Here is a 14,049-nt window from a genome sequence, read left to right on the forward strand (position 1 = left end):
ACACCTGGGAGCAAAAACTCCTGCTGGAAAAACACCTCCCGCTCCAGCGGCCGCGTGGTGGCTTGGCCCGGTGCCCGCCGGCGTCGGGTTCCCTGGCCCCGCGTCTCCCCCAGCCGGGGCCCGAACACGCTCCCGGCCACGTGGATTAAGCCTTTTCCAAGGAAGGTTGCTCAAGGCAGTGGGAAACAGGGCTTGGGGGAGCGCAGGGCTCTCGGGGGCCGCGAGGTCCCACGTTGGATGAGCCGCCCGGCCCCGTGCAGGAGCACGTGCTCCGACACGGATCCAGCGGAAACGGAGCTCCAGGAAAACACCCAGCAGACGCGAGCCAGCCAACATCTGGGTTTAAGAATTTATTCCAAACAAGAATTCCCAAACAAGTCGTACAAAAAGAATAATCAGAGAAAAAGAGTCATCGCTATAAAAAGTGTTCGCGGATACAAACCCCCCCCTCACCCGGGCGCCCCCCGGTGCGCAGAGCGAGCGGGCGAAGGCGCACGGGGCCACGAGGGGCCGCGCGGCCGGCGGCTCCCGCCGGGATGGGCGCGGGATGCGGAGCTCCGCGGCCCCTGAGGCCGTGCCGGCGCGGGGACGAGCCCGGGCGCGGGCACTCGAGCCGCAGCGAGCGCCGGGCTCACGGCAAAGCTCGGCAGCGGCGTCTCCGCTTCATCCGGCCGGGAATGTGCCCGTTACTCTCCGGATGGTGCGACGCTGGTGCCGCCTCTCCCCGGCGCTTAAACCCCGAGCAAGGTTGAAATAGTCTCTAGCAATCCTGAGAAATACCTCCACGTCCTGGTCTCCCTCCCAGGAGCCGGCCGGAGCACAGCCGGAGCACGGCCGCCGCAGGCAGGGCGAGAGCAGCCTCGGCGCGTGCGGAGCGGCGCCGGCTCGAACGCCGGAGCGGCGTCAACCCCCCGCGCGCTGCCCTGCCGCGCGCTGCTCCGAGGGCGGCCGACGGGGCCGGGATCTCAGCACCGCGGGGGCTCCGGTCTCGCCGCCGCCACCGCCTCCTCTCGGGCGCCGCGTCCCGATGCCCGGGGCGAAGGCGCGCGGGACCGCGAGCGCCCCGTCCCCCAGGATCACCGCATGGTCACCGCCGCCGCCGCGGCTCTCAGCAGGTCATGCAGCGCGGCCGCATGGTCTCCGCGGGCGGATTCGGGTCAACCTGAAAAGCCGAGCTCAGAGTCAGGGGACGCGTCCCATCCATCTCCATCGGGCCTCTCGGCCCGGATCCCCGGAACCGGGGGGGGGGGTTTGTTACCTCCGAATAGAGCGGAGGTGGCCGGAAGCGAAACTCCTGGATGTAGGCGAAGAAGGGCCCCTCCAGGGCGCTGCCGAGCTCGTTCGGGCACGGCGGAGCCAGGCTCCGCTCGGGCTCCGGGCCGGACACGACCGCCGAGTATTCGGGGGGAGCTGGAGAGGGAGCAGAGGCGTCAGGGAATAGGAAACTTCCCGCTAACCGGAGCCGCACAGGGAAACGGCTTCAGCGCTTCCCCAGGCCCCCAGCTGCCCCGGGGTGCAGCCCCGCAGCCCACAAAATTAAGCGAAAAACGCGAAAGCCGGCGCCGGGGCGCCGCGCTCACCCTCCGGCTGCTCCGGGATGGCGCTCAGCCAGTCCAGGTGGACGCTGCACTGGCTGCTGACGCTGGACGTGCGGCTCCCGAACGGATGCAGCGGGATCGTGCCGATGACGAGCGGCAGTTCCAGGAGCAGCTTGGACGTGCCAGGAATATCCACACAGACCTTGAGAGATGGGACACGAGGGTCTAGTTACGAGACGCTCGTGCTGCTGCCGTTCGCCCGGGCCGGAGGGGCAGGTGCCTCCCCGCGCCGCTGGCTCCAGCTGGCGGGCGAGGGCTTCTCGCAGGACGCGAAGGGAGACGCGGAGAAGGGGAACCCCCGGATACAGCGCCGGGCCAGCCCACAAACGCTGTTCAAGCTGGAGACTCTCTGCTGAGCAGCTTTTCTTGCAAGCCACAGGCCTGACGAGCGCATCCGTGCAAGGTCCCTCACCTTCAGGGAATATTCCACTTGGATGACGCGGCAGTGGAGGATGGACGGGCCCACGGGGGGGATCTTCAGCGCCCGCCCGTGCCACACTTCCCTCCTCCCGGCTGCGATGGAGTCGCCGACGATGCTGGTCACCACCGACTTCTTCTGCTTCTTGGTGCCCCGGGCGATGAAGGTCTGCGTCTGGATGATGGCGGCCTTGGGCACCATGGCTCGGTTCGTGCAGTTGTCGATCTCGGCGAAGATGGGGATGACCTCCCCTGCCAGGACAAGGTGCAGGCGTTGGAGGCGGCGAGCCGCAGCACCGTCCTGCCCCAAGGATTCCCGCGTCGCGGTACCCGGGGCCCACGGTGCCCCCCGAAGCGAGGTCTAGCCCAGCGGGAGCTGCGCCCCGAGGAGGCTGCCCGCATCAGCTGGGCGCTCCAGGCTCTCCGAAGCTGCCCACAGTGCCCAATTTCATGCCCGCAGCGGAGAGCCCGGCTCCCGGCGACCCCAAGCCCCCATCACGGGGGTTTGCCATCGCCCTTAGAGCTCCAAGGGCACCAGCGTGCTGCCTCACCTGGGGTGTAGCCTTTTCGGTCGATCTTGGCAGTCACAGAAACCTGCCCACGGTTGCAATACCAGGCACGGGCGAGTTTCTCCTTAGCACCTGCCTGGGGAGCCTAGAGAAAGGGACGTATTTAAACTACTTAATAAGAGACTACGAAGCGCAAAGCCAGCACCTCCCTAGCAATAACAACCGGCCGGGGAAACATCGGCAACTTCTTGGGCATCTTATGCAAGAAGCTGCTGCGGTGGATTAAAGTCTAAGAACCACGAGACCTTTGCTTTCTTCAGCGCCCAGCCCAGGTAGCGCCGGCGGGCAGGACTTACGGAGGGCGGCGTTCCCTCCGCGCTTGGCAGCGCCGCTTCCTCGTGCCCACCCCGACTCGGCGCGACGGGGCCCGGGGGACGCGCTGGGGACCCGGCTGCCCCGCGGCAGAGCGGGGGGAGCTCACCAGCAGCGCGGGCGTGTTGATGTCGATGGGCTCGATGACGGTGAATTCCTTCTTCGCCTTCTTCACGGCGGACCAGGGTCGGTGGAGCTTGGCTTTCACCCAGTAGCGCACGCTGCCGTGCTTCCCCTCGAAGGAGGTCGCCAGGGTCCTGCGCGGAGCGGAGGGATGCAGAAGGGCTTTGCTGAGTCACGTTTTCGTTTCCAAGGTCCCCTGTCCCCGCAGGACCTCTGTCCCGCCGCAGGCGGCTCCCCTCCCCCTTTACGTTAAGGCACCAAAAAAGGCGAACTTACTCGGGGAGCTGGAAAGTGAAGGGGAACTCGTGCCTTCCCGCCGGCAGGACGGTGACTTCACCGTTGTCTGCGAGCAAAACAGATTTGAGATGAATCTCTCTCTGCTGCAGGGTTTCCTCCTCGGGCAGATGCCGGGGGGGAGATGCACGGCGCAGGCAGCGAGCAGGCAGCGAGCAGGCAGCGGGACGGCACCGTAACACTTCTGCCGGCGTTAAACTGCAGCAGTGCTGCAACTCTGACTCTGCGAGCTGGGCAGGTCTCCCGCCGGCTCGGGCACGTCCCCTCTCCGCGCTGTCCCCGGGGACGTGTCCTATGTGTCCTCCCCAACAGGGGAGCCGGACTGCCACCACGCTTCGCCTGGAGGCTGCCCCGCTCGGCAGTGAGAGCGCAGAGCAGTGTTGCAGATGGGTAGGGTGCCCTGTGCACCCAGTCCCCGGGGCGGTTGGTGTCTGGGTGCTCTGTGCATCCAATATTTGAGACGGCCGGGGTGCCTGGTGCACCCGGACGCCGGGGCGTCCCGTGTGGCTGGTCCCTAGGGTGCCCGGTCCTGACGTTCCCCATCCCCTGGGGTGCCGGGGGCACCCGGTAGCTGGGGTGTCCCATCTGCCCGGTCCCTGGGAAGCCGAGCCCCGGTGCACCCAGTCCCCTGGGGTTCTGGGTGCATCCACTCGCCGGGGTGCCCAGGAGCCAGGTTATCCCGTGCCCTCGGTCCCTGGGGTGCTGGGTGCACCCAGCTGCGGGGGCATCCTGTGTGCCCAGTCCCCGGGGTGCCCAGTCCCGGTGCACTCGGTTCCCAGGGTGCCCGGTACACCCGGGGCGTCCCACGCACCCGGTTCCCGGCACTCCCGGTTCCGCTGCACCCGGGGCGTCCCATGCACCCTGTCCCCGGCACTCCCGGTCCCGCTGCACCCGGGGCGTCCCATGCACCCTGTCCCCGGCACTCCCGGTCCCGCTGCACCCGGGGCGTCCCATGCACCCGGTCCCCGGCACTCCCGGTCCCGCTGCACCCGGGGCGTCCCATGCAGCCGGTCCCCGGCACTCCCGGTCCCGGTGCACCCAGGGCGTCCCATGCACCCGGTCCCCGGCACTCCCGGTCCCGCTGCACCCGGTCCCCCGGGACTGCCGGTGCACGCAGCGGCGGGGGCGGCCGGTACCTGGCGGGGCGAGCAGCGTGTCGCGGTGGCTCAGGAACTCCACCTGGTCGCTGTAGCTCTGCGTGTAGGCGGTGCTGGAGCCGGCGCTGCGCGACTCGGTCCAGTGGACGCGGGCGGCGCCGAGCGCCCGGAGCCGCAGGGCACCGAGCCGCGCCGCCGCCGCCAGCTCCAGCACCACGCGGCCGATCACGGCCTGGCCCGGGCTGAAGGCGGCCGGCGCCCCCGGCTCCGCGCCCTCCAGCACGATGAGGAAGCGCTTGAGGCGGTCGAAGAGCATGGCGAGAGCCCCGACGCCGCCGCCGCCGCCGTCTGCCCTGCGCCGCCGCCGCCGCCGCGCTTTAAGGGCGCTGCGCGCCCGGGGGCGGCACCGCCGGGACGGACGGGACGGGACGGGACGGGGCGGAGCGGAGCGGGGCGGCACCGTCGGGCCGGGGCTGATCCCGGCCGGGAAGGAGCCTGGCCTTGTCCCCTGTCGTCGTCCCCCCCCCCGTGGCCTCGGGGCTCCTGTAGCCCATCCCCGCTCCGACAGTGCGTGCCCGCTCCTATAGCTTGACCCCAATCCTATAGTCTGTGCCCGCTCCGATAGTCTGTCCGTGCTCCTATATCCATCTCCATCTCCATTGCTATAGTGTGTCCCCACTCCTATAGTCCATGCTCACTCCTATAGTTTGTCCCCAGTTCTATAGTCCATGCCTGCTCCGATAGCCCATCCATGCTCTGATGGTCCGTCCCTGCTCCTATAGTGTGTCCCCACTTCTATAGTGTGTCCCCACTCCTATAGTCCATGCTTACTCCTATAGTTTGTCCCCAGTTCTATAGTCTGTCCCCAATTCTATAGTCCATGCCTGCTCCGATAGCCTATGCATGCTCTGATGGTCCATCCCTGCTCCTATAGTGTGTCCCCACTCCTATAGTCTGTCCCTAATCCTATAGTCCATGCTCACTCCTATAGTTTGTCCCCAGTCCTATAGTCTGTGCCCACTCCAATAGGCCATCCATGCTCTGATGGTCCGTCCCTGCTCCTATAGTCTATCCTCACTCCTATAGTCCATCCCCAATCCTACAGTCTGCCCATGCTCTAATAGTCCATGCCCATTCCTATAGTCTGTCCCCAATTCATGCTCCGATATTCATGCCCATCCACGCTCCGATAGCCCATCCATGCCCTGACGGTCCATCGCTGCTCCTATCCTCTGTCCCCACTCCCATAGTTTGTCCCCAATCCTGTAGTCTGCCCAGGCTTCTATAGTCCCTCCCCACTGTGACAGTCTAACCCCAGTCCAACAGCCCATCCCTGCTCCGATGGTCCGTCCCCTTTCCCGTAGTTGGTCTCCGCTTGCGGCTGCCCCGAGAGCCAGCTCCGGCAGGGGGATCGGCTGGGGCGGCGGGGGGATTTCTCCCCCCAGTCAACACGCAAACCTCACATTAGCAGCCCCGGCGTTCCCGTTCCTGCAGGCCAGCGGAGCGCCGCGCTACGGGCGGACACGCGTTTTCCTTTCCCAAGCACCGTTCCCAGGGGCCGGAGCGGGCTGCGACCGGATCCGGGCTCCCCGCACGGTGTGGCCTGGCCAGCTGGCGCTGGAAGGGGAACGGGTCTGGGACATCGCTTCACTTATTTCTAAGAAATCGAGTACTGGCGTCCATTCAGCCTGGCGATTGCGCAGCCAGCAAGGCGCCTTCCCCGAGCTTTTTAACCAGGCGAGCGCTGGCTCGGCAGCGGCTCGTGCCGGGGGCCGAGCGGTGCCGCTCCGAAACGCAGCGGAGAATTGCGCAGGCCCCGCGCGCGAGGACGCGGGGATTCCCCGCCGGGGCGGCTGCGAGGGGGCGGCCGGAGCGAGTCCCTCGGGCCTGGACCTCTCCGAGCCCGAGGCCGGGGTGCGACGCAGGGGTCGCCGGCACCCAAAACTCCTCCAAAACACGATAAACGCGGAGCGGGCGCCGCGCAGGGAGCAGCTCCAACTCGTCAGCCCCACCTAGAGTCCGGCCTGGCTCCGGGCGGTCCCAGCAGGAGAGGACACCCCATCCCGGACACCCCATCCTGGACACCCCGTCCGGCTCCGGAGGGGCTCTGCTTCCCTGCGCCGGCGGGCGAGACCCATGCTCTGGGCGCGCAGAGTCGGCTCCCCGGTCCCTGGCGGATTCGTAGGTGCCGCGTACGTACGGAGATTAAGCGACGCTCATCGCGGGCCGCTCGACAACAGAAAAGAGTCCTGACATGCTTTTAGCTGACGTGTTATAACTTTCCCGGATGTTTCTATTAAAAAAATGACCTCTAGATGTTTCCTTCGTACTGGAGCCTCTGACCTTCCCCTCTGGGAAGTGCCGTGGGATCCTCGGACAGGCAGGATCTCGCTCCAAAAGCGTTTACGGTTCCTGGGGATTTCTTGCACCCCTTATGCAGAATCCGGGGGCTCCTCTCCCTGCCTTCGCCCGTTAAACCCTTTTTTTCCTCTCTCCCCGCTCCCCATCCGAGGCGTTCGGACAACGCGCACCGCGCAGCCCTGCGGCTCCGCCGGCACATCCTTCTTCCGCCCCTCGCGGCGCCCTGGGCCAGCGCTCAGCACCCTGCCGGGAGCCGCAGATAAACCCAGCTCGGCGGGAGCCGCCTGGACGGCTCTTTTCTCTGCCTGGCTTCCCTCCTCCACGCTGCCTCGTTGCCATGGCAAAACTCCCGTTTTTCGGCACCCCGCGTACGTGGCTGCGCTCGCCACGAAGCCACAAGCCGGGAGCAGCCGCAAGGGCCTGCAGGCGACGGCGCGTTTTCACCAGCCCCTCGCTAGCCGCCACCGGGAACGTCCTTACGCCGCAGTTGGCGGCAGCGGGACGGACGGGACCCGGTGGGATCCCACGGAAGGGATTTGGGCTGCGGACCAGCCCTTCTCCGCAGCCTTGTGCTCCCGTGATCACGCACCTGCGTCCCTCTCGCAAAGCAGAAAAGGAATCGGTGCTTGGACAGAGGCGACAAAACCGGAGCCCGCAGGGTCTGGCCAGGCTCTCGGCTCCCCCGGGAGCCCCGCTAAACTCTCTCCGCGCCGCAGGGAAGGGCCGGAAGCCGCGCGCACATCCCAGCTCCGCGCCGCGCGGGCGCGGGGGCCGGCGAGGCTCAGCACCCCCTGGTGCGGTTCCCGCGGACCTTGGCTCAGCACCTTGCTCCGGGCGGCCCCAGGGGCTTGGATAACGTACAAGCTCCAGCAGCGAAACCCAAACACGCTCCCGGCGGCTGGCGGCTTATCCCCCCTTCCGTCACTCCGCTCTCCTCCCGTGACCGCTACGCTCCCCAGCTCGTGCTGGCACCACGCTCCGAGTCACGCTTGGCCGCTGGCACCGTTAAGCGCCCTCGGCATCTCCAGGACCTGCAGCAGCACCGACCACCTCCAGCCTGGGCGCCCCGCGGGGAGGCAGGGACAGGGCCATCGGAAGCAGGGAGGAGGGGGAAAAAAGCCACAGAGCCACGACTGCAGGAACATCACTGGGAGGGAGGAGAGGCTAAAAGACATGCACAGAGGTGCTGGGACGTCGCCGTCCCTCGGCTCCGGGTCGTTTCACCCGGCTGCACGGGGAGGATTCGAGCGGCTCATCCTCACGCAGCAGATCCGCGCAGTATGCCAGCGAGGCATATGGTGCCGGCGTCGGGAAACTGGAATCAAATATTTGCTGAACTGCTAAGTGCTCCTTCCACACTCGAGAACAGACACTTCTGTTTGCGCGGGGAAGCGCAAACAGAGCAAAAGCCACAACGCTCTCGTGCTCGCCAGGCCCGGCGGAGAGGCAGGCAGCCTCTGGCAGCCCGGCGGCGCAGAAACCCCCTGCGAGGGTGTCCGAGAGGGACGATCCAGCTTGCAGAGGGCAGGACCCTCTCCTGGATGGGACGCTCGCAGCCCAAGGGGGTCTCAACCCGACGTCCCCGGAGCGGAGAGCCACCCCGTGCCCCCAGCCTTACCGGGGATGAGGCGGCAGCGGCGGTGCAGGAAGGTCTGGCAGGCGGCGTAGTAGCAGTAGACGGTGTTGAGCCCCACGCTGCGGCTCTCCAGCCAGTGCACGGCGGCGCGGCCGCGAGCGCACACCTCCAGCGCCCGCAGGCGCAGGGCGCCGCGCAGCTCCAGCCGCACCCGGCCCCGCAGCAGCTCCCCGCTGCCGTAGGTGCTCCGCGCTCGCCCGTCCTCCAGCTCCAGCGCCAGGCTCTGCACCCGCCCCAGGGGCAGCATCGCCGCCGCCCGCCTTCTCCCCGGCACCGCCGGCGGCTGCTCCGGGGCTGGAGAGGGGCAGGGCGGCTGCGTAGCCCCCGCTAGAGAAGAGAAAAAGAGCAAAGGCTGCGCCGAGACCCCCTAATTTATCCCTGCTGGGGCGAACTGGCCCAGCCGGGGTGGACTGAGGCCCTGCTCTGCAGTGACGCTCCGGCCGTGACCTCACGCGGGAGGCTGACGCCGTGCCGAGAAGGGGGATGCGGAAGTGAGCGACGTGTTTTTAATCTGCACGAAAAATAACGCCACTTCGCCTTATCTCTGAAACACAGAAAGAGCGGATGTGAGGGGTACGTGCCTGTGGCTCCGTCGGCAGGGTGGGGTGCCGCACGCGGCCAGCCCCACCGGCAGAGTTTGCGGAGCTGCAGGAATCAAAGGAAGGTTGTGCTTGGCCTGCCTGTTTCAGGCTTTGCTGGGGCGCTGCTGAAAGTGCTTGGAGAAGGGTTTCAAAAGCAAAGCCCATTACTCCAAAAGACAGTTTTCGTTTCTGTGTTTGAAATTGCACCAAAGTCCAAGTCCGCATGAAAAACAAAGTGAATAACCACAGGTTCCTCCCCGCAGCAGCTCCCCAGCCAGCTGGTGCCACCAGAAGGCTGATGTTCACCATTTATCCCCAGTGAACAGCAGCTGCTTGTGCTGCGGCGCAGGTGGCAACGCCACCTCAGGGTCACTAGAAGCCGTGCGGCAGATTTGCAGCAGAGGCAAGTCCCTCTTACCACACCAGATGACGCAGTCTAGGTGTCTGCAATGCATCGGTGTAAGATACGGATGCGCCTGTGTGAATTTGCAAGACTTGAGCACACAACTGCTTTGAAGCGCGTGCGGAGCAGAGGCTGGCCCCTTCCCCAGAGACACAGGACACCGACTGCAGAGCTAAATCCCAGAGCAAAGCACAGGGATTCAGGCACCCAGCGACCGCTCGCACACAAACTGCAGCAGTTGGACTTAGTAACGTGTGCTCCAGCGCTCTGCTGCTGGTTCACAGCACACGTGAACCAAGCCAGTTTGCATCAAAAGCCTGAGAAGAGCTTGTGAGGTTGCAGCTGTGACAAGGCAGCACTTGCCCCTGCTCACTCAGCCTCCCGAGGGAGGGAGCCGACCGTCCCGCGCTCGTCCCTCTTGAAACTACCTACAAGCCAAGCAGTGCAAACTCAGCACTCAGGAAATCCATGAGAGTTATCAGCCCAACAAAAATACACTGCTCACCACCAGGAAAACGGCCCACTCATCATAAGCTGGGGAGCGCTACCTCTCTGCCCTGCTGTTCGCTGACCTTTGGTCTCAGCCCTCGACACCAAACCCCAGGCAGATAATCGGGAGATTCCAGCCCACACGTAGCCCTGAGAGCGTCTCTCTCTCTGCTTTCCATCTCTCGCTCTCTCTGCGTTTCCCCGTGCCCCGTGGCCCGCCTAGAAGCACTCAGTGGGTCTTGCAGTCCTGACACAGGGACCTGTCACCCCTGTCTTTGGTCTAATCTCCCAGTGTTTATTCTTGCTGTCTCAACACACTGTTGTGTTCTCATTCCACTCCCGAAATAAATGTTCCCTAGAGTAACACACAGATGGACACAACTGGCTAAGAGCAGGACACAGGAACAGTTAAGTAACAGCATTTATTGGCAGTCCCCAGCACAGGGAATACCTTCAGAGTCCCCAGGACGCAGCTCACTTGGGAGTTCACCCTTCAGGTTTCTGCTGGGGGCTAAAAGCAGAGACACACCGCATGGAAGGACCTCTCTCGGCTGCGGAGTACCAGCCATTGGAACCAGGAGGCCACGCTGGGGATTTGCTTCATGTCTGCCACGGCCAGCTCCAACTGCACACCTTCCTGAGGTTGCACGTGAGCCGCTTTTGATTCAAATTCTCTCCCACACAAACGCGACGCGACTGCAAAAAGCAAATGCAGCAAGTGAAGAAGACTCAAGCCACTGGTTCACGTCCCAGAAATCATTTGTGTCACCCGAATATGTTAAATGTTGCCACACGATGGCAGTGAGCGCCTACGGCTGGCACAGGCACCGAGGTGGCTGGTAAGAGGAATGTCACTTGGGGAGGTGCAAGTGCCCGAGATTAGCAACCCCTGTGACAGCTGGCAGCAGCGGACACTGGGCTGAGCACAGCTATGCTGCCTGGCTTTGAGGTGACAGTCTCATTTGACTGGATACAGACCCTGATGCTGCACCAGCCCCTTCCAGCTCCAGCCCGAAGCATCTGGGCTGCCTCCTCCCCCAGCTTGCTGCAGTGCCACAGTGAATCACCGAGGCCCAGAGCGGCCCAGAGCACCGGGCATTGCTGTTGCGGGCACGGAGCTCAGGGAATCCCAGCAGCTTCATCTGGCTCCACGTCAAGGTCTGAGCAATTGGCCCTGCTGCATTTCACACTGCACCCCAGCACGGCCCAGAGGCAAGCGCTGATCCCCAGCACAGGGAGCGCAGGAGACGGGCTCCAGGGAAGCCAACAGCTTCTGTCAGCTCTGTCTTCCCACCTGCCTGGTTTGCACTTGCACAGATCAAATCCCTTTCAGGACAGAATTCAACACGGGAACGTGCTGCCCTTTAACTGCATCTTGGTCCTCCCCAAAATCATGCTGTTACTTTTGCTGGTGGACTCCGTTCACCCTTAAACCGTGCTCGATAAGAAGTGTGGTAACAGCACCGTCCATCCCCTTCAACGGTGGGATGCACAGCACAGTCGTAAAGAAATACTAACGCCATTGAAGCTGCAATCTCGAGGCAGCCGCTCTTTTAGCATTTTCGTACTCCTGAATGTGCTTAGTGCGGTGAAACAGCAAAGCAAGCTACCACCGGGCTGCAGTAAGGTGGGAACCGCACCGCTGCAGAAGGGGGACACGGCCCGGGGTAAGGGCGGGGGCGCCGAGGCGGGTCTGCAGGCCGGGCCAGGAGCGGCTCCCGCTAGTGTATTTTATAAGCACCGGATTGATTCATTCGGCTGCAAAAAGAGAGCGCAGAATATCCAAATGGAGAAGCTGGGAAAACAAAATATCGCCGAGGTCACGGCCGCGACACAGCAGCGAAAGCGGCGCCGCCCCCAGGCGGTGCCGGGCCTAGGCCGCCGCCGCCATGGAGACGGCGCGGCTCCTCCACCCTCCCGGCGGCCCCCGCGCCAGGCCCCGCCCCCGGCCGCGTCGCGACACCGCCCGGAAGCGTTGCTATGGCGGCGGATGCGCTCGGCGGCCTGGTGGCCGTGCTGGAGTCCTACCGCGGTCGCGACCGGGTGGTGAGTGGCGGAAGCGGAGGCGGCGGGGCGCGGCGCGGCCGCGCTCTCACCGCGCTCTGCCTCCCCAGGTCCGCGCGCTGGGCTATGGCTGCCAGCTGGCCGGGGGGGCGCTGGCCGGGGTGCGGGCCGCGCCGGCGGGGCTGCCCGGGAGCCTGCTGGCCGTGTCGGCCCAGCTGAGCCACTGCCGCACCGTGCTGCGCCTCTTCGACGACTTCGCCATGCTCAACTACAGCCGCGGCTACGGGCTGGGGCCCAAGGTGAGCGGCGTCGCCAAGGGCCGCGGGCGCGCGGCACGCCGGGTACGCGCCCCTGCGGCAACGGGCGCGGGGCACGCCGGGAGTCGCCCCTTCCCCCAACGGCTGCGGGCGCGGGGCACGCCGGGAGGGTCCCTGCACCAACGGCCGCGCTGCGGCGCGTCGCGACCGAGCCGCCGGCACCCAGGCGCGGCCCGTGTGTCTCCCCGCAGGACGAGGACGCCGTGGTGCGCTGGCTCTCCGTGCTCGCCAACGCGGCCGACCAGCTGTACTACCCCTGCGAGCACGTGGCGTGGGCCGCCGACGCCGGCGTCGTGGGCGCCAGCTCTCCCAAGTGGTGGGCTCTGAGCACGGGGCTCTGGGCCCTCTCCCTGCTGCTGGGCGTCGTTCGGTAAGGCTGGCCCGGCCGCGCTCGGGGGCAGGCCGCTGGGGAGCGAGCGCTACGGTCTTGCCTGTAATCGGGGTGAAACAACGGAGCCGTTGTGGCTGCAGAAAGGTGTTCCAGTCCTCTCAGGGATGAGACTACTGCTGCCGAGTAAACTCCCTTCAGTGCTACGGAAGAGATAACTCCGAGTTGTCTGATTTTCAGATCCCTGAGAATTTTGTTCCAGTTAAGAAGAAAGCTGAGGCAGCACAAGGGGTATGATTTCTCTCCCTTTCTGTGGAGCTGTTTTAATCCAAATATTTCTCACTCAAAATAACTAAGTATTATTATACTATGGTCTGTCACTAATAGTATTGTTTTTATTTCCAGCAGTAATTCTTCGTCTCCAAGTCAAAAGAAAATGAGAGCCCAAGTGAAGGCTGAAGTTTTGAGCATCATTAGTAGTTTGGCAGATCTCTCCAATGCCATCCACTGGCTGCCTCCAGGATTTCTTTGGGCTGGATGGTTTCCTCCATGGTTAGTAGGTCTCTTTGGGACCATATCTTCCCTGATTGGTATCTACCAAGCATCTGCAGGGGGAAATTCTGGAGCTGTATGAACCATAAATAAGCTTCAGGAATCCATTTTTTACATGGAAAAAATGCACATAGCGTAAGCAGGGTATGTTTTAATTTTTCCAGGTGTCGATTGTAGTTCTATGCACCCTGTAATTGAGACTGGGATCGAGATGTCCCTTTTACAGAGAGGGTTGGTTAGGGTTAAAATTGTTCTTATGGGTCTTCATCACAGTAAGGTCTTTGAGGCAAATCCTCTGAAAATTAAGCAATCTCATGGATTGATAAAATAGGGGAAAATGAAGTTATGTGTTAGATGAAGATATGGCCACGGTTCTGTTATGCAAAACTTCTGAGAGAGAGATTCTGTGAGCTTAAGCTCCAGGCTCAGCACTTGATGCCTCATCTGAAACCAGCAGGTGACCTGTGTCATGGAAATTTCTCTATTGGATATTTTGGTCTTTGAGCCCAGACCAGATACCCCAACTGCCAACAGCAGCAAGTGACCAAGGGAGGTTGTTGGGTGGTGGGTTATTTTGTTCACGACAGTTCTGTCTCTTTATAGTGATATGGGAAAGAAACAGCAACTGTAAGCAATGTCTTGCTAAGCTTCCTTCCAGTCAGTATTACTCACTTGAGGAGAAATATTAGATGTTGAGACTTCTAGGTTACACCAGAACAAGCAAAAGTGCACTGAACCTTTAGATGTGCCTTAGCAGAAGGCCACGGGGTGGAGCTCTTCCACCAGGCTCCAGCAGAGCCAACGGACTTCTTTAAAAGAAGCAAATATATTAATCACCTTTCAAGGGACCAATCAAACAAATGCAGAGATGAGTTTTACAATCATATTCCAAGCTGTGCCAATAAAAAATGAGACTAATGTTTCAAAGGTGGCCTTGAGTGATCGTTACTACTGATAACTGGACGCAT

At 63.3% G+C, this 14,049-nt stretch overlaps 2 protein-coding genes across 4 annotated transcripts; one reads left to right on the top strand and one right to left on the bottom strand.

The window, feature by feature from the left end:
* Nucleotides 1–337: 337 nt before the first annotated feature.
* ARRDC2 (arrestin domain containing 2) lies at nt 338–8,882 on the bottom strand. 2 transcript variants are annotated; one of them, XM_067312709.1, is made up of 8 exons: nt 8,390–8,882; nt 3,296–3,362; nt 3,006–3,153; nt 2,567–2,669; nt 2,011–2,267; nt 1,581–1,740; nt 1,259–1,410; nt 338–1,162 (listed from the first exon to the last, which is right to left on the bottom strand). In XM_067312709.1, the coding sequence occupies exons 1-8, from the start codon at nt 8,652–8,654 to the stop codon at nt 1,109–1,111; spliced, it is 1,206 nt and encodes a 401-aa protein (XP_067168810.1). In that variant the 5' UTR covers nt 8,655–8,882; the 3' UTR covers nt 338–1,108. The 2 variants fall into 2 exon arrangements, with proteins under 2 accessions (XP_067168810.1, XP_067168809.1); XM_067312708.1 differs by lacking the exon at nt 8,390–8,882 and adding an exon at nt 4,450–4,767.
* A 2,962-nt stretch (nt 8,883–11,844) lies between these two features.
* Nucleotides 11,845–14,008, top strand: PEX11G (peroxisomal biogenesis factor 11 gamma). Of its 2 annotated transcripts, none has more exons than XM_067312682.1 (5): nt 11,845–11,926; nt 11,995–12,183; nt 12,393–12,571; nt 12,770–12,820; nt 12,935–14,008. In XM_067312682.1, the coding sequence occupies exons 1-5, from the start codon at nt 11,861–11,863 to the stop codon at nt 13,161–13,163; spliced, it is 714 nt and encodes a 237-aa protein (XP_067168783.1). In that variant the 5' UTR covers nt 11,845–11,860; the 3' UTR covers nt 13,164–14,008. The 2 variants fall into 2 exon arrangements, with proteins under 2 accessions (XP_067168783.1, XP_067168784.1); XM_067312683.1 differs by having other exon boundaries at nt 12,938–14,008.
* Nucleotides 14,009–14,049: the final 41 nt, after the last annotated feature.

Source organism: Apteryx mantelli, chromosome 30, assembly GCF_036417845.1.
Source record: "Apteryx mantelli isolate bAptMan1 chromosome 30, bAptMan1.hap1, whole genome shotgun sequence".
Taxonomy (NCBI): domain Eukaryota; kingdom Metazoa; phylum Chordata; class Aves; order Apterygiformes; family Apterygidae; genus Apteryx; species Apteryx mantelli.

Coding starts and splice junctions, on each gene's coding strand:
- ARRDC2 (XM_067312708.1), bottom strand. CDS start 4,726: ATGCTCTTCGACCGCCTCAAGCGCTTCCTCATCGTGCTGGAGGGCGCG. Junction 3,363..4,449: donor CACGCTGCTCGCCCCGCCAG/GTACCGGCCGCC, acceptor TTTTGCTCGCAG/ACAACGGTGAAGTCACCGTC. Junction 3,154..3,295: donor TTCACTTTCCAGCTCCCCGA/GTAAGTTCGCCT, acceptor CGCTCCGCGCAG/GACCCTGGCGACCTCCTTCG.
- PEX11G (XM_067312682.1), top strand. CDS start 11,861: ATGGCGGCGGATGCGCTCGGCGGCCTGGTGGCCGTGCTGGAGTCCTAC. Junction 12,184..12,392: donor GCTACGGGCTGGGGCCCAAG/GTGAGCGGCGTC, acceptor GTCTCCCCGCAG/GACGAGGACGCCGTGGTGCG. Junction 12,821..12,934: donor AAGCTGAGGCAGCACAAGGG/GTATGATTTCTC, acceptor TTTTATTTCCAG/CAGTAATTCTTCGTCTCCAA.